The following is a 22,969-nucleotide window of genomic DNA, read 5'->3' as shown; positions in this document are numbered from 1 at the left end:
GGAAGTCCAGAAGGGATTTAGACAACAGGGGATGGATGGTGTTGGTGTGCTGGGAAGGGACTGGGTGAAGGGGAGTGTGCAGGAATATGGTTCAGGCAAGATGCAGCAGGAGCAATCTATGTGGGAAGAAAAAGGGTGATGGAAAAGAGAAGGAAGAGAAAAATACTGAGGATGGGGATGTTTTTCAGCAGGCTCTTATCCTCAGAAGTCACCAGCTGATGCAGATCCTTTCCATCCCCGGTTGCCAGGACAGGCACACAAGGAGGTCAGGATTGCAGGGGGTTTCTCTGTGCTGGGCAGCGGCAGGAGCGGGCGCAGAGGGGCGGCACCGGGAGCACGGGCTGGGGGCCTGTGGGGAGCTGCGGGGCCGGGCCGGGGCTGTGGGGCAGCCGGGGCTCAGCGCCGGGCGCTGCCTGAGCCCAGCACCCCCCGGCAATTGCAGGCCCGGCAGTGGCCCCCGGCCCCCAGGAGGCTGCGGGACGCCCCGGCCGCTGCCCGGCCCCGTGGAGCTGCCGGCCCTGCCCGCCGGGGGGGCCGCGTTTGGACACTGCGGCAGGACAGGCACCGGCTCTGGGATACGGGCTGGCCACGGCAGCCACAGCACAAGGAGCAGCAGGACGAAGGAACAGCTGGGAAATGGGCATTGGACGTGCAAGCATCCAGATGAGCTTTTAAGCATTTTCCTTGGGTCACTGCAGAAAGGAATGATTTAGCAGAAAGCTCAGCAGCTGTCAGAGGATGAGCACCCCCAGGCACTGAGGGGGCTGCAGGAGGGGCAGAAGAAGCCCCTGGAGCACTTGGTCACAAAGGCACAGCAGGGGAATGCAAGAAGGGATGAGGAAAAGGCCAAGGGGAAGGCAAAGGCCATGGCAGAGTTTCTACAGCCCCTGAGGGATGAACCCCAGGGCCCAAGGGGGCCCCAGCACCCAGGGGACGGGGTCGGCCACAAGGACCTGGCAGAGGCATTGCCCTCCTCGGCAGGGGAGAGCCAACCCAAACAGTCCCTGGGAAGGAATCAGGGTTCCATCTGCAGGGCAGAAGGACACTGGAAGCAGATACAGGAGCACCCTCAGGAGGAGCAAGTCCAGCCCTTGATGGACATACATTGTCAGGGGTGTCACACCTCCCATTACACCAGGGACACAGAGCATTGGGGCCCTTGAGAACATTCAGGGTGGATCTGGATCGAGAGGAGGCCTTTCCTGATGGACACAGAGACCTCTCCATCCACTCCCAATCTTAGATTTAAGGTGACAAAACGCCAAAAATTATTCAGGGGATAAATGGGAAAGGTGAGCTGGTGTGTTTTATTCAACCGCTGTTAGCAGCTGTGGGGGATGGGTTTGTAATTTAGGAATTTTTATTTCCTCCTAATTGTGACTGTAATTTGCTGGGAAGGGATTGATGGCTAAATTGGGAATGCAAATTGATATTGTAAAAGGTGATACAGAGGCCAGTTCTGTTTTGCCTTTGTATCAAATGTCTGGCAAGGCCTATGCTGAAGTGAAACCCGAAGTGTGGGCAGCTCCAGGAAAATAGGGAAATTAGATATGGAGCCTCTCCAAAGCTCTTTGAAGTAACCAGGACAAGTGGCGTCTGAAAGCAATACCCTATTCCAAGGGAGGGAAGCAAGGGCTTAGAGCCTCTTACTGAGTCCCTGCTAAAGGCAGGGCTTTTGGAGCCAGGGATTTCTTCCTAAGACATTCCTATCTTGCCAGTCAAGAAACTGAAGGGATGGACACCAGGAGGAAAGCAGAATTTTCAAGTGTTAAAAAGCAGATTAACTGAGCCTCCTGCCCTGGCCCTACCACAAAGGGAAAAATAATTTGAATTGTATGAGAATGCTAAACAGGGCCATGCCCAAGGAATTCTCATGCTAAAATATTTAACCCAGTGGCCAGAGTGGCCTCATTGTCTGCAGAATTGTGCAGCCACAGCTTTAATGGGACCTGAGGCCCAAAAACTGCTGGAAGGAGGATCTCCTGTTGGTCAAGTCTTGCATCAAATTAAAGCTTTGATAACCAAAAGAGTGCCTGCACTCCACAGCTGCTGGGGAAGACAATGGCAGAATTCCACTCTGCCTCTCAGTTACACTCACACACTGGCCTGCCCGGGATTCCACTGTTGGAAAATATACCTTGTTTAAATTTTTAAAAGTTATTTCTCAACTCAGGCTTGTTTTGCCTTTGCACTGGGGAAAGAAATTTTAAAGAACTTTTTAAGGGGTGTTACACCAGTCAATAGGGATGAGTTTAACATGTCAACAGACTGGGAAGAGCCCAAAAGACACCCACAAAGAGAATGCCCATCAACAAAACCTCAACGAAACATCAGCAAATATCAAAGAACACCCACCCCAGACACTGCCCCCGGCATCGAGCACAGATGGAGACACCTGGTCTGGAAAAGGCTGAGAAGGAAATCCAGGAGTTCGGACCTAATTAACATCACAAGAGGAGAAATCCGGGTCTGCTAAGAAACAAAATACTAAGAACCACACAACTTTGATGTAATGAGGAATAGACGAGTGGATTTCTATGGGTTCAGGCTGTAAAACCTTTATGAAAATCTAGTAAAACTCACGTGTCATGGTATCATTTTCTTGGCACATCCGGGCTATGTGTGGATGAAATGATTTCTGTTGCACACCCCGACCAGAATCAAGTAAAACCTTGACTCTCTAACACTAAAGATATTATTGGAGAGTTTTGTTTTTCCTGCAGTTTAACTGACAAGATTACTCCATTAGAAAAAAATTTCATAATAATCCCACATTTATATTATCAGTTAGGATTGGTCCAGGGTTGTGACAATTTTTACTCCCAGGAAAAGCAGAAAAAACTTGATTGCATTGGAATATTTTTGTACATATTTGCAGGAGGCTCTTAATGATGGCAGAATGTCAGAATGGATTTTTGGATGCACATCTTTAGGTTGCATTTGGCAAAACTAGAACAGTATTAATGGTGAGACTTTAATGCATAACCAGTTAATACAAAATCGTTTAGAAAAAAAGCAAAGCAAAACAAAACAAAACAAAACAAGCAGGTTGTGGGGGTGCACATGTGAATCAGCAAACGACAGCTCTGGAAGAGAAGAATCGGTTCGAGGCAGCCGTGAGGGGAGCTTTAGAAATGCAAATTACCTGAAGCAAAGTGTGGACAATGCCCCAGGATCTTCTTGCCTGGGGAGGAATTGGGCTGATTCCCTCTGCCCCTCACCCCAAGCTCTGCCTGCTTGCACAGATGGAATTTGCACAACTAAAGGCAGAGCCCATAGTGAGGATATCTGACTGCAACAGAAATTGGTTAAGCTGCAAAGGGAAACAGCAAACGCAGAATGTTGGGAAAACTTCATGAAAAAAAGTGGGGGGAAATCATCCCTCTCCTCACTCCAACATGTGCTGCCACTGTCCAGGGTATATAGGGCATATCAGAACTGTATTTTCTTGCCCAGAGAAATCAGTTTGGTATCCAAGTATTTGATGATTTAATTAGAAAAAAGTGGTCAATTGATTCTTCCCCGGCTGGAGGGAGCACCCAAAAATAGGAAAAAGATGAAGAGACACCAGAACAAATCCTACAATATCATGGAGCAGCCCTTGGAAACCCTAACGAATTCATATCACGATATAGAGAATCCATCCATAATTTGAGTCGCATAATTAGGTTAAAAACTGTCCTTGAAATAATAACCAACCAGACAACTCCAGCTCCTGACCTTCCTGCCAAACAATCCACTGAAATGAGGAACGAGACATTTCACCACGTGATGGGATCAGATTATCTATTAAAAGAAGGAGGGGGAGTTTGTGGAAAATTTATTACTCAAATTGCTGTTAGCGACTAGATGATAACCGAAAAGTGGTGAAACAGATAACAAAGGAAGTAAGAAATTAGTTCATGTACCAGTCCAAACAGGGAAAGGATGGGAATGGGACACGTTTTCGTGGTTTCCTGGCAGACCATGGCTTAAACGAATGCTGCTCCTCCTCTGACGTGCTGCAGCAACTCTCAGCTTTTTACTATGCACGACACCTTGCGCCAAAGAGGACGCAGGAAAAGAGATTGAGTCAATGGAAATTAAAAGTTTGTAAAGGCAATTCTTAAGAAAATAAGAAAAGGAGGGATTGAAAGCAGTAATATTAATATCGTAGTAGGAGTGAATATTAAGAGGGACATGCAGTAGGGGGATCGGGAAGTCTGAACCTTCCAAAAACGTCAGCAAGAGGGGAAAGGGAGAGGGAGACGCAGCCGGGAAAATGAGGATAAAAATGAGGCTGCGTTTTAGAGACCGCATGGCAAATGCCGCATGGCCTCTCTCTTTGTTCATCAATAAAGTCACTTTTACAGGACTCCTCTGTCTCCTTTATGTACACAAACCTCTGGCCACGGAAATTTTCCCGCACAGCCCCGGGCACAGGGCAGACACCTCTGTGCCACCCACAGCAACCGGGACGAGCCAGCGCTGCTCCGGCACCGGCTCCTGCCGAGGCCCCAGCGGGAAGGAGACCGCGGGCAGCCGCTCCCGCAGCGCCCTCAGCCCAGCGCCAACACGGGCCGGCACCGGCACAACCAACCCGCCAGAGCCCCCTGCCGCCCCCGAGGCCCGCAGCGAGCCCCGAGCCCCCGCACAACCGAGCGCGGCTCCCACCTGCGCTGGGGCCGCCTCCGAGCTCCGCCGCCGCCTGTGGCTGAGGAATTCGATGGGATGTGTTGCCTTAACCTTTCTGACCACTCCCAGCCCATCTATGCCAGCATTCAAGCCCTCAAAGAAGGTGTGAATAAACTTCGGGTAGATCATGGGTACGACTGGCTGAACTGGCTCTTAGGGCACTGGGGACTCACTGGCTGGCTCAGGAATTTAGTTAAAATAGGTTTGTATGTATTAGGCATCATATTATGCATTGTAGTAGTTATTCCTTGTATTTTACAGTGTGTTAAGAATTTAATCGACAAATCGCTTAAGAGTGTATTTTTAGTTAAAAGAAACGGGGGAGATGTGGATATGGGTAATGCAAATGAGACTGATAGTACTGCAGATTGAATCAGCAAATGCAGCCTGACAACGAGGATGCCTGGCAAGAGCAAAGAGAGACCTGACTGCAAGAGGACTGGATCAAGTCTGGGTTATGAGAAATAAGATTTTACTCAGTCCAAATGTAAAGTTTGTCTATGTGAGAGTTTGTCTGTGTAAGGTTTCTCTATGTGATTGCAGTAAAACATTGCCAGCCTTCCTGTAAATGGTATATAAGCACATGTAGTGCTCAGTAAAAAATGGATTTTGATTGAGAGGAATGTTGAATTTGTCTTTACAAATGAGCTGTGGATCAGCCTGTAGATAAGGCTAGCACTGAGAGATAAAAGAAACAATGGGATGGATTCCACTGACTGATGAATGGGAAGAGATATTTGCCTTTACAAACAAACTGTAAGGCTGCTGATAAATGAAATTGGATACTGAAAGATGAAAGAAGCAAGGGGGGAAAACTATGAATTCTGTAAGAATTAAAAATTAAAAGGGAGGGTTATACATTAGAGGGGAATTTCAGGTATCAGGCGTTCCGGGAAGTCTGTGCCTCTCAAGTACCTCAGCCAACGGGGAAAGAGAGAGGGAAATGCGGCCGGGAAAATAGGATAAAAAGGAGGCTGTGTCCTCCAAAAATTGGAGAGATCCCAGGGGAATATCCCATGGCCTCTCCCTTTATTTAAATGAAGCAAAAAGGATTCCTCTGTCTCCTGTTTGGACATAAACCTCTGGTGTTTGTGGATTAATTTTCCTGGCAGAAAGAACTTTGGGATTCTTACCTGCACAAGCACGTGCAGTGCCTCAGTCATAAGTGCCTCAGAAATATCAGAAGTGTGTCTTCTTCAGAGTGTGGTCACAAGGGTTCAGAGCTGGAGCCAGTTCTGCGGGCAGGCTGATGAATAGTCTGGGGCTCCTCTGCAGAGCCCCATTCATTCTGGGGCTGCTTTCTGCTGGTTCTGCTGGACTGGCTCGAGTGAAACACACACCCAATTAACAGCAGTTAAATTACTCTGGCATGAAACAGTGGGGAACAGGCAGAGCAGTGAAGGGCAGCATGGACCAGTTGTTCTGGCAGGTCTGACGAGGTCTGGTTTGATACAGCACTCACAGAACTCTGCTCCACCTGTGACACTTCCACTTGCAGTAGATGACTGTTCCTCTTCACAATATCCAGCAAGGCAGGTCAAAGACACTTTTACCATTTTCATCTTCAAAAGGGAGAGGAAATCAGCAGCAAACATGAAGTAACCAGTCAGAGGTCCAGGGAAGAAACAAAAGAACAAAGAGTGGTGGAAAAAAACAGGTAGAGCAGTGATCCTTATCTGTGTGGGAGATATCCTCTGCTAATGGGCCATCTGTTAAAACCAGGTGGGGCAGTGTTCTTTATCTTTTCCACAACCCATCCTTCCTCCAGGAAGATATCTTCTGTTAATGGGCCATTGAGTGCCACTGCATGACTGATAAAATTCCATCATCCCATTGGGAGATGCTCCAGCCAGGGGGAGGAGCCAAGCCTTTCCTACCTAGATAAAATCTGAGATTGGGAACACCAAGGCAGCCCTTCCCCACTGGTTTCTAGAGGACAAGAGCTACCAGACCTTTCTACAGCATCACTACTACAACAAGACCACTTCATCTGGACGGCTACCACCACCCTAACTAGCGGGGTGTCAGGTTGTATTCTGATTCTGTCAGTTGTTTTCATTTGTACTATTGCATGGATTTTATTTCTCTTATGTTTTTCTTATGAAATTCTATTTCTGACTTGGAGTCTCTCACTGGTTTTGCTTTCAAGCGAGCACAATTTTGGAGTGGATTTTGGCTGAATCTTGATATTTGGGGAGGTTTTGATCCGTGTCTTAAATTTGGGGGATTTTGGGTGGGAATCTTGGTGTTTGGGAGGTTATTACAGACACAAGATGCTCAATGACTACCAGAGATGAACTTGGGCAAGGAGGAACACCCAGTTTATGGAGCTCTCTTCTTGTTATTTCCCCCTAAACCAGGAATTTTCATTCCTCAGGTGTGCAGGGATGGAGGAGGCAGAAAAGCCCTGGAGATCTCTCACGAGGAGGGGCTGCAAACCCAGCCCAGGGAGCTGCGAGGAGGAAAGACCCTCCCTGAGCCGGGAAGGCGGCCGGAGATCCAGGCAGAGCTCAGAGCTGGTGGAGAAGCCTCCTGGAGGGGAGAAGCCCCAGAAGTGCTTGGAATGTGGGAAGGGTTTCAGCTACAGGTCCCAGCTGATCCTACACCAGAGGATCCACACTGGGGAGAAGCCCTATGAGTGTGGGGAATGTGGGAAGGGCTTCAGCAACAGCTCCAACCTGATCCAGCACCAGGTGATCCACACAGGGGAACGGCCCTACACCTGCTCGGAATGTGGGAAGAGCTTTGCATGGAGCTCTGACCTGAGAAAACACCAGCGCATCCACACTGGGGAGAGGCCCTATGAGTGTCCCAAGTGTGGGAAGAGGTTTCACACCAGCTCCAATCTCCTCCTACATGAGCGGATTCACACAGAGGAGAGGCCCTTCCGCTGCCCCGACTGCAGGAAGGGATTCAACCGCAACTCCACCCTCACTGTCCACCGGCGCATCCACACTGGGGAGAGGCCCTACGAGTGTCCTGAGTGTGGGAAGAGCTTCTCACACAGCTCTCACTTGACCCGACACCAACGGAGTCACCACTAAGGGAAGCCCTGTGAGTGCTCCGAGTGTGGGAAGAGCTTTGTGCTCTGCTCCAGCTCCATCTCCCATGGGAGGATCGGTGTTGGATGATCCCCAGTGACCCCCGTTGGGCAGAGCCCTGGTGATCTTTGGTCCTGGTGATCCGTGTTGGGAAGACAGTTGGCTGAGGGGTTTCTGCATCATCCTGTCTCCCTGTGGGCACCTGGATGAACACAGGAGCAGGAACGTCCATCAGGGCCCAAACTGACATTGGGAATTCTTTGAGGAGAGCAGATTTGTTGACTTTCAACCTCAGAAAATATTCTGTGTTCAATCCTATCTCCTGGTGGTATCCAGGAATATCCAGGAATGGTCTTGGAGATCTTTTCCAACCTCACTAATTCCCGGATTTTCATTTCCTATTGCCCAAGGTTGTCTTCCACAGCCACATGGTGATGAACTGAGGCAAAGACCAAGATTTTGGAGACAGTGGGGTGGAAAGACCTCCAAAAAATGTTTTTCCCTCCCACTCAAGCACATTGGTCCTCAGCTCACACAGACACTGAAATCTTTTTCTTTTAGCCTCGATATGCTTTTCATTTATCTTCATCCTTTTAAAACAACCAACACGGGTGAAAATAAAGACACTGAACTGAGACATGGGTGGGGATATGGAGGGACAAAGACATGGTGGGGCACAGACATGGAGAGTTGAATCATGGTTTTAAAGAGTTAAGATTTTTGCTAAGGGTAGAAGGAGTTTCCATGGCTAAGATGTAAGTTAGGTAGGTAATTACTTGATGCTTAGAAAAGAGCTAATTGGTATAATTATCTGCTATTATGAACTTAGGTATAGAAGAACCTAAATAATAAATAAAATAATAATGCGTTAATCATGAAGCACGAGGCCTTGGATCGTGCCAGAGGATCACAGAGACCTGATGAAGACTCTCCTGACTTCATCCTTTGAGACCACTGACCCATTTCGAGACCGACCCAATTCAAGAGAAGAACTGCGCACGTGTGAAGGACGAATGGGCTCATTTTAATATGGGATGGGGATGGGAGGTGCTGGGGTTATGCACATGTATTGTATGTAAGATCTTGGGCAATAAATAGAGGGCAAAGAACCTTGTTCGGGGCGGTCACGCCTTTGGGAGGTGACTCCCGTGCCGGTGAATAAACACACCACTTTGTAACTTTAATTAGTTACAGCGCCTTTGTCCGTGATTATTCCGGTTTTTAACGATTCAGGGGGACAAACTGCAGTCCCGTGGGGACACTGCAGGGACATCGTAGTGACCCAAAACAGGACAGGTGACCTCAGGGTGGCCCCGATGTCCCCAAGGCAAGGACACCAAGGTCCCCAGTGTCCCTCGGGGTGACAGTGTCACTTCCATGTCCCCACCCTGTCCCTGCATCCCGGGCCGCCTCCAGCTTTCATGTCACCTCCTTGTGTCCCTCCAGCATTGTCCCCAAGGCCACCATGATGTCCCCAAGGGCCCGGCCAGTTCTGGGGAACCCCTGTCGCCGTGTCCCCCACGTGTCACCACCAAGTCCCGGTTAACAGCATTCACCAAGGTCCCCAGGTGCCATGTCACCGTGTCCAGCCGCCCCTGGACATTTTGGTCTTCTTGCTGGTGGCCGCAGTGGCCTCAGTGCTGGCCCTGGCCATCGCCACCCGCTGGGCGTGGTCGCGCAGGTGCTGGGCCATGGCCCAGTGCTCACAGGTGGTGGTGGCCAGGTGTCACCACGATGTCGCCAAGGGTCACCTGGCAGGACACAGCCACCGTGCCCAGGGCCAGCAGCAGGTGACTGTCCTCGGCCACCCCCAGCGCAGTGCACACCGAGTCCAGGGACACTGCGGGGACATGGGGACACCGCACAGGGGGCACCGGGGACACGGCAGCAGGGCAACCAGCACAGTGGCACCTGAGCAGTGGCACCAGGGACACCCCAGAGCCACCAGCCCCGTGTCCCCAGGGCTGCCCCAGTGTCACCACCCCAGTGTCACCTGTTCAATCCCAGTGCCACCAGCCTGGTGTCCTCAACTCAGTTGCATCCCAGTGTCCTCAGCCCTGTCCCAGTGGCACCAGCCCAGTGGCACCAGGGCTACCAAGGTGTCACCAACCCAGTGTCCTCAGTTCCATCCCAGTGCCACCAGTTCTATTCCACTGTCACCAGCCCAGTGTCACCAACCCAGTGCCACCAAGCCACTCCCATCCCAGTGCCTCCAGTCCCATCCCAGTGTCACCACCCCATTGTCCACATAGCAATGTCACCATCCCAGTGTCCCCCATGCCAGCCCAGTGTCCCCCATCCTGTCCCAGTGTCCCTGTCCCAGTGCTCCTAGTTGTGTCCCAGTGCCACCAGTTCCCTCCCAGTGCCACCAGTTGTGTCCCAGTGTCACCATCCCAGTGCTCCCAGTTCAATCCCAGTGTCTCCAGTTCCCTCCCAGTGTCACCACCCCATTGTCCCCATACCAATGTCACCATCCCAGTGTCCCCCATGCCAGCCCAGTGTCCCCCATCCTGTTCCAGTGTTCTTGTCTCAGTGCTACCAGTTCTGTCCCAGTGTCACTGCCCCATTGTCACCATACCAGTGTCACCAACCCAGTGCTACCAGTTCTGTCACCACCCAAGTGCCACCAACCTGCTATCACTAACCCAGTTCCAGCCCAGTGTGCCCAGTCCTATCCCAGTGCCACCAGTCCTGTCCCAGTGCTCTTGTCCCAGTGTTCCCAGTTGTGTCTCTGTGCCAGCCCAGTGCCACCCCGTCATTGACCCATACCAGTGTCACCAGCCCAGTGCCACCAGTCCTGTCCCAGTGCCACTAGCCCAGTGTTCCCAGTGTCAGCTCAGTGTCACCATCCCAGTGTCCCCAGTTCCATCCCAGTGTCACCACCCCAGTGTCACCAGTCCCTTCCTAATGTCCCCATCCCAACGTCCCCTCCCAGTGTTCCCAGTTCCATCCCAGTGTCCCCAGTGCCATCTCAGCGTCACCAGTGCCACCCATGGCACCACCCCAGTGTCCCCAGTTCAGTCTCAGTGTCCTCAGTCCTGTCCCAGTGTCACCAGCCCAGTGCTCCCAGTTCCATTCCTGTGTCCCTGTCCCATCCCAGTATCCCCCATCCTGTCCCAGTGTCCCTGTCCCAGTGCACCCAGTTGTGTCACAGTGTCACCAGTTCCATCCCAGTGCCACCAACTCATTGTCCCCATACCAATGTCACCATCTCAATGTCACCAAACCAGTTCCCTCCCAGTGCTCCCAGTGCCAGCCCAGTGTCCCCATCCCGGGACAGGGGAAGGTCTCTACTGGTCCAAACTGGTCTGTACAGGTCTGTACTGGCCCATACTACTCTATACTGGTTTATACTGGTCTATACTGGTTTATACAGGGTTTTACTCACACACAGCACCATCAGCCCTATGGCCAGCCCATGCCCAGCCTGGAGCTCAGCTCACCCAAACTGGTCTGTACTGCTCTATACTGGTTTATACTGGTCCATACTGGTTTATAGTGGTCTATATGGGATTTTACTGGTCTGTACTGGTTTATACTGGTTTTTCCTGACACACAGTATCATCAGCCCTATGGCCAGCCTGTGCCTGGCCCAGAGCCCAGTTCACCCAAACTAGTCTATACTGGTCCATACTGGTTTTTACTGGTCTATACTGGTCCATACTGGTTTTTACTCACACACAGCAGTGCACAGCACCATCAGCCCCATGGCCAGCCTGTGCCCAGCCCATAGCCAGCTCTGGCACTGCTGGGCCCCTTCCTCCTCCCGCTCCAGCATCATCATCACTGCTGCCTCAGCCAGGTCCCCTTGGTGCTGAAGCTCCTGCTCGTCCTCGTCCCCCAGGGTCCCCTGGGCCACTGCCGGGGCCACCTTGGCCTTTCTGGCCTCATTTAGCTCTTCCAGGGCCACTTGGGCCTGATACAGCGTGACCTTGGCTTCAGCCAGTGCCGCGGGGACGGTGCTTGGTGTCCTCAAGGCCTCGGCCAGGGCCACCAGGGCCACCAGGGCCACCAGGACTCGGTGCCACATGGTATCTGCCTGGCCCAGCTCGGGGGGGAGGGCAGGGGGGGACAGCTGGGGACAGTAAATGGGGGTTAGGGGGTGGGGGAGGGGTTGGGGAGTTCTGGGGAGGGTTTGGGTGGGGTTTGGGTGGTTCCAAGTGAAAATTCTCAAGGATTTGGGGTTTCCCAGGTGAGGGTCCAGGAGGAGTTTTGGAGTTCTCAGTATGATAATTGATAAAAGATTCGTGTTAATCACAAAAGCATTGGGTTTCTATAAACCAGAATACTAAACTCTGAAGTGAAGCATGGACAAATAGATAAAGGAAATTATATGATAAAATCACTGTTTAAAATCAGCTTGTTATGGTATGTTGTATTATGTTACATTATATTATGTTATGTTTTCCAAATAAGTTGTATCGGCTACCAGCTTGCAAAATCAGCCTTCCCAATAGCCCTTCCTGCCTTTGTCTAATCAATACTGCTTATCTCAAGGACCAGAATTCCAGAACTTCTCTGCTGGTTATCTACAAGGACCAGATGGCTATCTGTGACTGATTATCACCCAGAGGCTTTGTGAATTTGTGTAAGGATGTTTATTCAACCACCACTGCTTATGACAACAAAAAACCAAAAATTATTGATTACAACGAGAACCCACAGTATAAGAAGAAGCTGCAAACCAAGGTTGGGTGGAGCGTGGAGTGGGCGGTGACCCCTCACGTTCCCCAGCGCGCTGCTTGCTCTTTCTATATCAAATAAAGCAATCTAAATTTTGCTGAAAATCGAGACTTCTGTCTCTCATTTATAACAATTTGGTGCCGATACCCGGGACGTCCTTGGAGCCCTGAGAGGCACTGCGATTTCGGGGAGGCGCCCCACTGCTGTGGCCCCGGTTCGTCAGTGATTCTCGGGACCCATTGACGTCCCGCACCATAGAGACTGAGCAAGGAAAATCTTCCCGGAAGACCGCGGCAAAATCACCTGTAATTCTCGTGCACGAAGACCCAGACAGGAGCATCGGACTGTGAGTATCTGTGTGGTTTGGTGGGGATGACTGTGTGCTTGCCTGAATGAGACGTGGCCTTTGCTGCGAAGCGAGAGTGGAGTCCTTCTATCCGCGTTTCCAGCATCCCGCGAGGGACCTGGCCGGTGACCGGACGAAGCGAGTGAGCACAAAGGGAGAGACTGCTTTTCTTGTCCTAGCCCAGGTAGAGGCTGGGTCCTTCCCATCCTAGTCCAGGTAGAGGCAGGACCCGGGGATGGGGGAAGGGGGAAGAAAAGAAAAGCAGATGGCAACGCACCAGTCACGGAGGGAGAAGGGAAAAGCTGCTTTTCCCATCCCAGCCCAGGTAGAGGCGGGTTCCAGTCCATCCTGACCCAAGGAGAGGCAAGGGCTCGGGCGGAACACATCGGGGAGTACAAACACCTCAAGATAGTCCCTTGAGGCAAAAATGGGACAAAGAGGGAGGAAGATTCTGAGTCCCAGGGACCCACGAAGAGGTTCAAATTCATTTGGTCCACAAGGAGACCAGGAAAATAAAGACAAGAAAAGTAGGTTACCAGAAATACCACCAGGCAGCCTTTGGGAGTAATATTAAAATGTTGGGACACAGGGGCGGTATACAGAGGAAAAAGTAAAGAAAAATTGATTCAATATTGCATGGTGGAATGAACCAAAGAAATGATCCATAAAGATAACCTATACTGGCCCATGTTCGGATCATTTGAGGGTTGGATTTGTCAGGCATTAAATACATATGTGGCTTGTAAAAAAACATTTAACAACGAGGAATGTGAGTATGCTGCCCTGTGGCCAAAACAGTCCAAGCCATCCTTGATATATACTTTAAAAGAAAAAGAGGATGAAGATAAAAAAGGTTACCTGGGAACCCCTTGACAATCTCCCACCTCCGTATAATACAGAAAATACAGGAGACCCCCCCACGCACCCACTTCTCCTCCTGGTACTCCCATAGCTCTAAGAACTCGCTCCAGTCAAAGGAATACCAGGAGAGATGGTATCACCAGAGAGGAGGGAGATAACGACACAAAGGCTCGCCTTTACCCCCTGAGGGAAGTGCCATTAGCAGGACAACAGGCTGGATTAATTGGATTTGTAAATGTTCCCTTGAACACAGGGGAAGTGAGGAACTTTAAAAAAGAAATGGGAAACTATTAGAAGATCCTATAGGGGTGTCAGAGAGACTAAATCAATTCCTCGGACCAAGTATGTATACTTGGATGGAATTACAATCTATATTAAGTATCCTATTCACCACAGAAGAACGGGAAATGATCAGACAGGCTGGAATGAGGGTATGGGACCGGGAGCATCAGATAGGACCTAGGGGAGACCAGAAATGGCCATTAAATAATCCTAACTGGGATAACCAAAATGATGTCCATTGCCAGAATATGATGGACTTAAGATGGATACTCGTTAAAGGTGTCCGAGAATCAGTTCCTAAAGGACAAAATATTAATAAAGCCTTTAGTGAACAAAAACAAAAAAAAAAGGACGAATCCCCGACTGACTGGTTGGAGCGGCTGAGGAAAAATCTCCAAATGTACTCCGGGATAGACCCTGACACACAAGTGGGTCAGGCACTCCTCAAAACCCAATTTGTTGCTCGGTTATGGGGAGATATTAGAAAGAAATTAGAAAAGTTAGACGATTGGCAAGATCGGGGGTTACAAGAATTGCTAAGAGAAGCAGAAAGCAAAAGCTAAAATCTTTATAGCTGCAGTTCGTGAAACACAGAAAGAAACCCAGCAGAAAGGGGGAGGGAAACCACGAAAACCCCCACCGAAACAAGGAAATTAAGCAGGAAATTATTCACCAAGGCGAACCTGCTTTTACTGTAACAAGAAAGGTCAAATAAGGAAAAATTGTAAAGAACAGATACAGGATGAAAAAAAAAAAGTTCCAGGAAGATGAATAGGGGTATCAGGGGCTGTATGTACTGGGGACCATACCATCTAAAGAGCCCTTGATAAAATTAAGGATCGGTCCCCAGGGAGAGGAGGTGGAATTTTAGTAGATACAGAAACCGAAAAATCCGCAATTAAACACCTACCAAAAGGCTGTAAACCTAGTAGAGAGTGGTTGGGGCAAAAGGTGAACCATTTCGGGTCCATATTATTAAAAATGTGCAAATTGAGACCCAGAACAAAATTGAATTAAAAGATCTGCTGTTACTGCCAGAGGCAGAAAATAATTCATTGGGGAGAGATTTAATAATAGCATTGGACTTGAAAATTGAAGTATCCCAAGGGCAGCTTAAAACTTTTGCTTTAACCCAAAAGGATGAGGAGCAAATATGTCCTGAGGTGTGGTACACCCCTGGAGAAATAGGGAAGTTAAAAATGAAACCTATCAAAGTGAAAATCACTGATCCCGATTTACCTATCCGAGTTCATCAATATCCAATATCACTGGAAGGGAGACGGGGCCTTAAGCCTCTCATAGAAAACCTTTTGCAACAGGGGGCTTTGGAACCATGTATGTCCCCACATAATACTCCTATTCTGCCTGTCAGAAAGACAGACGGGAATTACAGATTGGTACAGGATTTGAGGGCTATAAATCAGCGAACTGTTACCAAATTTCCTGTAGTGGCAAACCCTTACACTCTCTTAAACCAGTTGTCCCCTGACTACACTTGGTATAGTGTAATAGATCTAAAAGATGCCTTCTGGGCATGCCCATTAGAGGAAAGTAGCAGAGATTGCTTTGCCTTTGAATGGGAAGATCCTGATAAGGGCAGGAAACAACAACTGCGTTGGACAGTATTGCCTCAGGGCTTTACAGAATCCCCTAATCTCTTTGGACAAGCCCTAGAAGAATTAATGCAATCTTTTGAGTCACCAGACCTTACAATATTGTTACAATATGTAGATGATCTATTAATAGCAGGAAAAGACGAGAAATCTACTAGAAATGGGACTATAAAACTTTTAAACTTTTTGGGACAGCAGGGATTGAAGGTATCCAAAGCCAAATTACATTTCAGAGAACCAGAAGTAAAATATTTGGGACATTGGCTAAGTAAAGGGAAAAAGAAATTGGATCCTAATAGAATCTCTGGAATTTTATGTCTGGGACCTCCAAAAACCAAAAAAGAAGTGAGGACAATTTTGGGATTGCTGGGATATTGTCGCCAATGGATAGAGGGATTTAGTGAGAAAGTAAAATTTCTATATGAAAAGCTTACCACTAATCGCCTAAAATGGACAGAAGAGGATGATAAAAGTTTTGAAAAGGTCAAACATGCTTTAATTCAAGCCCCTGTACTCAGTCTCCCAGATTTGGAGAGACCATTTCAGTTATTTGTAAACACCTCTGATCAAACAGCATATGGGGTACTCACCCAGGAATGGGCAGGCAGTCGAAAGCCAGTGGGATTTTATTCTAAACTGCTCGACCCTGTCAGTCGGGGTTGGTCCACATGCCTCCAGGCCCCAGTGGCCACAGCACTTTTAATTGAAGAAGCCCGAAAAATTACCTTTGGGGCGACCCTAGTGGTCCACACCCCTCATAACGTAAGGGGAATTCTGAATCAAAAAGCTGAGAAATGGTTAACTGATGCCCGAATATTAAAATATGAAGCTATTCTAATCACTTCCCCAGATTTGGAGCTAAAAACAACAACACCTCAATTCCTGTATTGGGAACCAGGAGAAAATTTAGAATGTGATTGTGAGGACATTAGTCCTCAGGAAAAACAAACAATAAAGAAATTAAGGGCATGTCTTGGTTTGAAAGACAGGTATGGTCTAAGGAAAGGCAGGAGCCCCTTTTCTGCAATGCAGAGTGCAACCCCCCTCCCTTTTAATTATTTTAGGTCCAATTCAGACACCTTCAGGCAGGAGATATGGGGATGAGAATAACAGTTCTTTACTGGTATTTAACAAAGCAGAAAAAACAACAACAGCTATAAAAATTGGCAACAGAAACAGTCTAGCTCCGCTCCAGTCCCTTCTGGCCGCAGGCCGTCTCCCTGTGCTGTTACCGGTGCTGGGGGCAGGGCAGGTCCCGCGCAGTTGAAGAGGGCTGGGTGATGGCGGCCGCGGCCCAGGGGAGAGCGGGGATGGGGAAAGTGACTCCCCCCTCACGGTGTCGGTCGTGGTGCTCAGCAGAGTGTCCGGAGGTAGTAGGGTGAGCTGGGAGAGCAGCAGAGCGATGTCCAAAGGCAGGGAGCGTGGATCTCAGCGCTGGGATGGCAGGGGAAGATGCCAGAGCAGAGCCCAGGTTGTCTTCCCACTCCAGGAGCCAAGCGAGAGAGCGAGCCCAGCTCCAGACCCCCCGTCCCACCTTTCCTTTTCCGGTTCCCCCCCCCTCCCCCTCCAGCCACCCCCCTACGAGAGAACATTATCTGTCGTTTTAAGGTGTAGCCACAATTACTTAGCATAACAATGGGAGAAATTCCACAGAAAGAAAAGCGAAGCATTCAACCCCCAACATTATCCACCCCTGAATTTCTCCCATACTAATATGCTATATCAAATTAAACTGTTACATTATATATACATACATGCAGTTAGAGACATAGGCACAGTACTATAGGTATTTCACCCTAAAACAAGGTCTCCTTGGGGTATGCATCTGGTCTCTCCATTCTTTTGCATCACCCACCAGGTGCAACCTGGTCCTTGAGCGAATACAACTCCATGGATGGGATTGTCTTTGCTGGAGGCAGGATTCACCCAAACAGTTTTTCCTAGCATACCTCTCATGTGTACCACTGGAACCTTATCTCCATTCGATATTCCCAAGGGCTCAGATTGGGCAGGGCCTGCTCGGTTAGTGGAACCTCGGGTGTTCACTAACCAGGTGGCCTTTGGTAGATTAATCTCCCAGTTCTTGAAAGTTCCCCCACCCAGTGCCTTCAAGGTGGTTTTAAGCAGGCCATTGCACCGTTCAACTTTCTCTGCAGCTGGTGCATGGTAGGGGATATGGTACACCCACTCAATGCCGTGTTCTCTAGCCCAGGTGTTTATAAGGCTGTTCTTGAAATGAGTCCCATTGTCTGACTCAATTCTCTCAGGGGTACCATGCCTCCAAAGAACTTGTTTTTCCAGGCCCAGGATGGTGTTCCGAGCAGTGGCATGAGGCACAGGGTAGGTCTCCAACCATCCAGTGGTGGCTTCCACCATGGTCAGTACATAGTGCTTGCCCTGGCGGGTTTGAGGCAGTGTGATGTAGTCAATCTGCCAGGCCTCTCCATACTTATATTTGGACCATCGCCCCCCATACCAGAGGGGCTTCACCCGCTTGGCTTGCTTGATGGCAGCGCATGTCTCACAGTCATGGATAACTTGAGAAATACTGTCCATGGTTAGATCCACCCCTCGGTCTCGTGCCCACTTATATGTGGCATCTCTGCCCTGATGACCTGAGGCATCATGGGCCCATCGAGCCAGGAACAACTCTCCCTTGTGCTGCCAGTCTAAATCTATCTGCGACACCTCTATCTGTGCAGCCTGATCTACCTGCTCATTGTGTCGGTGTTCCTCATTAGCCTGACTCTTGGGGACATGGGCATCTACGTGACGGACTTTCACAGGCAACTTCTCTACCCGGGTGGCAATGTCTTTCCATTCATTGGCAGCCCAGATTGGTTTTCCCCCACGTTGCCAGTTAGCCTTTTTCCACCTTTCCAGCCATCCCCACAGAGCATTGGCTACCATCCATGAATCAGTGTAAAGGTAGAGTTTTGGCCACTTCTCTCTTTCAGCAATGTCCAGGGCCAGCTGAACAGCTTTGAGTTCAGCAAGTTGACTCGATCCACCTTCTCCTTCGGTAGCTTGTGCAACCTGTCGTGTGGGGCTCCATACGGCTGCTTTCCACTTCCGGTTCATCCCCACGATGCGGCAGGAACCATCAGTGAACAGAGCATAGCATGTTTCATCTGCTGGCAGTTGGTTATACGGTGGGGCTTCTTCGGCCCGGGTCACCTGTTCCTGTTCCTCTTTGTCGGCAAGGCCAAAGTCTTCCCCTTCCGGCCAGTTGGTAATTATCTCCAAAATCCCAGGGCGATTCGGGTTTCCAATACGGGCACGTTGTGTGATGAGGGCAATCCATTTACTCCATGTGGCGTCAGTGGCATGGTGGGTTGAGGGAACCTTTCCTTTAAACATCCAGCCCAGCACTGGCAGTCGGGGTGCCAGGAGGAGTTGTGTTTCTGTGCCAACCACCTCTGAGGCTGCTTGGACCCCTTCATAGGCGGCCAAGATCTCCCTCTCCGTCGGAGTGTAGTTGGCCTCGGACCCTCTGTAGCTTCGGCTCCAGAACCCCAGTGGTCGGCCTCGCGTCTCACCAGGCACCTTCTGCCAAAGGCTCCAGGACAGACCATGGTTCCCGGCTGCAGAGTAGAGCACGTTCTTCACATCTGGTCCCGTCCTGACTGGGCCAAGGGCTACTGCATGAGCAATCTCCTGCTTGATCTGGGCAAAGGCTTGCTGCTGCTCAGGGCCCCAGTGGAAATCGTTCTTCTTGCGGGTGACCAGGTAAAGAGGGCTCACAATCTGGCTGTACTCAGGGATGCGCATTCTCCAAAAGCCTATGGCACCTAGGAAGGTTTGTGTTTCCTTCTTGCTGGTTGGTGGAGACATTGCAGTGATCTTATTGATGACCTCACTGGGGATCTGGCGCCGTCCATCTTGCCACTTTACTCCCAGGAACTGGATCTCTTGGGCAGGCCCTTTGACTTTGCTCTTTTTAATGGCGAAGCCGGCTCCCAGCAGAATCTCAATGATCTTTTCTCCTTTCTGAAATACTTCCATTGCCGTATCCCCCCACACAATGATGTCATCAATGTACTGCAGATGTTCTGGAGCTCCACCCTTCTCCAGTGTAGCCTGGATCAGCCCATGACAGATGGTGGGGCTGTGTTTCCACCCCTGGGGCAGTCGGTTCCACATGTATTGCACACCCCTCCAGGTGAAAGCGAACTGAGGCCTGCACTCTGCTGCCAGAGGAATGGAGAAGAATGCATTGGCGATGTCAATGGTGGCGTACCACTTTGCTGCCTTGGACTCCAGCTCGTACTGCAGTTCCAGCATGTCTGGCACAGCAGCGCTCAGCGGTGGGGTCACCTCATTCAGTGCACGATAGTCCACTGTCAATCTCCATTCTCCTTCAGATTTACGCACAGGCCAGATGGGGCTGTTGAAGGGTGAGTGGGTTTTGCTGACCACCCCTTGGCTCTCCAGCTCAGGGATCATCTTGTGGATGGGGATCACGGCATCTCGATTCGTCCGGTACTGCCGGTGGTGCACTGTTGAGGTAGCAATTGGCACCTGTTGCTCTTTCACTCTGAGGAGTCCCACTGCAAATGGGTTTTCTGATAGCCCAGGCAGGGTGTTTAACTGCTTAATGCCCTCTGCTGCCACAGCAGCTATTCCAAAAGCCCACCTGAGTCCCTTTGGGTCTTTGTAATAGCCATTCCTGAGGAAGTCTATGCCTAGGATACATGGTGCCTCTGGGCCAGTCACAATTGGATGTTTCTGCCACTCTTTCCCAGTCAGGCTCACCTCAGCCTCCAGCAGAGTCAATTCCTGAGATCCCCCTGTAACCCCAGCAATTGAAACAGGTTCCTTTCCGACATGTCCTGATGGTATTAATGTACATTGTGAACCAGTGTCAACCAATGCTCTGTGTTCCTGTGGCTCTGATGTGCCAGGCCATCGGATCCACACCGTCCAAAAGATCCGGTTTTCCCGTGCCTCTCCCTGGCTAGAGGCAGGGCCCCTCTAGCCCTGGTTATTATTTCTCTCCTGGGCATACATACTGGAGGTTCCTTCAAGGGGATCTGACAGATCATCCTCCCTTCTGTAATACCCTGCACCTCCATGGGAGGCTGAGGCTACCCTCACTTTAGTGGAGTTCCCTCTGTTGGTGTTCCCCTCCCTGATTTGGCGCACCCGTGCTGCCAGGACAGAAGTGGGTTTCCCATCCCACCTTCTCATGTCTTCCCCGTGGTCACGTAGAAAAAACCACAGGTCAGCACGTGGGGTGTACCCTCTCTCCCTAGCTGGGGGGCGTTGGGCTCTACTTTTGGGGTCCATGACTCTCACTGGTGCTGCACTGATCTTCCTCACCTCTTCCCTTATCTCCTTCATCTCCTCCTTAAACTCCTCTCTGAGGTCCTTAGCCACAGCAGAGACATGAGCCTGCACTGGGCCAGCCATCATACTCTGATAATTCCTGAGCCTGTTGGCAACAGAACCCACTGTCACTTGGTTGGTGTCAGCATCAATCATTGCAATAAAGGGGGTATATTGAGATGGGCCCAGGTTTGCCAGATTCCACAACATCTGCCCTGTGCACCTGACCTTGTCAGGGTCATTGTCATGCTGTCCATCCCTCCCAAAGAGCACCTCCAGCACTGCCACTTCTCTCAGCTTTTGGATCCCTTCCTCAAGGGTATTCCAACGTGTTCTCTGGTGGTACTCCTGCATTCTTTCCCTGTGGACAAATCTCTCTCTCACACTCATTAAAAGTCGCTCCCAGAGGGAAAGGAGACCTGTCTCCCTTACAAATACCTGGTCCACACCTGAGTCCTGGGTCAAGGCTCCCAAATTCCTTGCCTCAGTACCATCCAGTTGCACACCTGTACCCATAAGGTCCCAGACCCGCAGTAACCAGGTTGTAAAAGCCTCACGGCCCCGTCGTACAATGTCTTTTCGCAGGTTACGGAGACTCTCGTATGACAGGGACTCGGTGATGATCTCAACTTCTGGCTCCCCTGCTGGTTGTGAGGGGCCCCCTTCCTGACCCTTATTATCTAGGTGCCTTGTTTTCATCTTAGACTTCCTAGTTTCCACAGGGGCAACTGCTGCTGGCTGTGAGTGCCCTTGCAGTTCAGCTGGAACCTGGACAGATGTAACATCTGTGGGTCCCACTGCTGCACCACCAGAGTCTCCCTCTTTAAGGCAGGGGGAGGGTTTCTCACCAGCTGGGGAGAGGTACTCCTTCAGCATCTGGCCCATCTCACGTATCTCCTTTGCTAGCACCCCCACCCATTCTGGGTGGTTCCTTTCCGAGGTGGGCTGTGGAGCAGGGTCAAACTCTGGGGTAATATCCCTAGTCTCTGGGATAGGATCAGGCTCTGGGGTAACCTCCCTAGTCTCTGGGACAAGATCAGGCTCTGGGGTAACATCACTATTTCCTCGGGTAGGTATCAGGGTTGTTATCCAAGTCAATCTCCCCTTATCTCTGAATGTTAGATAGAACAGGTTTAACAGGGATATAAGCAACACTAGCCACAATATAATGTCATTAGCATTTAAAGTGGATTGGAACCCCTTGAAGACTGGTGGGGTGAACTTCAAAAACCCTGTGATGGGTTGAGAAAAAATTTCACCTGCTGCTACTTCCTCACAGTAAGTACCATTATTGAAGTAGCCCCAGAAACACACACTTAGAGTGTGATAGCTCTGAATCCATGTGGCCATCTTCCAGAGAAAATTAAAAATCCATGAATTCCTCAACTGATCAACCCACATAATAAACTGGATAATAGCCACAGTAACCTTGGTTATGAAACTCATGTTTAAAAAAGGGCTTGCAAATGGGAGAGATATAGCAGTGACCACATGGAGGCCAATCCAGGGTAAGCTGGACAGCATGGTGTCACCTACCACAAGCTTGGGTAATTTAAGAACTGTTATCCCCTTTTCTACCCCTCTCTCAATGCCCTCAGGCAATGCCCCACGTTCCGGGCGCCAAAATCTGTCTCGGTTTGAAAGACAGGTATGGTCTAAGGAAAGGCAGGAGCCCCTTTTCTGCAATGCAGAGTGCAATCCCCCTCCCTTTTAATTATTTTAGGTCCAATTCAGACACCTTCAGGCAGGAGATATGGGGATGAGAATAACAGTTCTTTACTGGTATTTAACAAAGCAGAAAAAAACAACAACAGCTATACAAATTGGCAACAGAAACAGTCTAGCTCCGCTCCAGTCCCTTCTGGCCGCAGGCCGTCTCCCTGTGCTGTTACCGGTGCTGTGGGGGCAGGGCAGGTCCCGCGCAGTTGAAGAGGGCTGGGTGATGGCGGCCGCGGCCCAGGGGAGAGCGGGGATGGGGAAAGTTACTCCCCCCTCACGGTGTCGGTCGTGGTGCTCAGCAGAGTGTCCGGAGGTAGTAGGGTGAGCTGGGAGAGCCGCGGAGCGATGTCCAAAGGCAGGGAGCGTGGATCTCAGCGCTGGGATGACAGGGGAAGATGCCAGAGCAGAGCCCAGGTGGTCTT

At 50.1% G+C, this 22,969-nt stretch overlaps 1 protein-coding gene across 1 annotated transcript; it reads right to left on the bottom strand.

Annotated features, from left to right (window-relative positions):
- Nucleotides 1-20,160: 20,160 nt before the first annotated feature.
- On the bottom strand, nt 20,161-22,626 carry LOC148218067 (uncharacterized). Its single transcript, XM_088158121.1, has 2 exons — nt 21,882-22,626; nt 20,161-21,842 (listed from the first exon to the last, which is right to left on the bottom strand). Exons 1-2 carry the CDS (start codon nt 22,350-22,352, stop codon nt 20,475-20,477), a joined length of 1,839 nt encoding a protein of 612 aa, XP_088014247.1. The 5' UTR covers nt 22,353-22,626; the 3' UTR covers nt 20,161-20,474.
- Between the last annotated feature and the right edge of the window lie 343 nt (nt 22,627-22,969).

Source organism: Sturnus vulgaris, unplaced genomic scaffold (assembly GCF_052056855.1).
Source record: "Sturnus vulgaris isolate bStuVul1 unplaced genomic scaffold, bStuVul1.hap1 Scaffold_195, whole genome shotgun sequence".
Classification (NCBI taxonomy): domain Eukaryota; kingdom Metazoa; phylum Chordata; class Aves; order Passeriformes; family Sturnidae; genus Sturnus; species Sturnus vulgaris.
The sequence above is the reverse complement of the archived record's forward strand: the minus strand, read 5'-3'. Positions and strand labels throughout refer to the sequence as shown.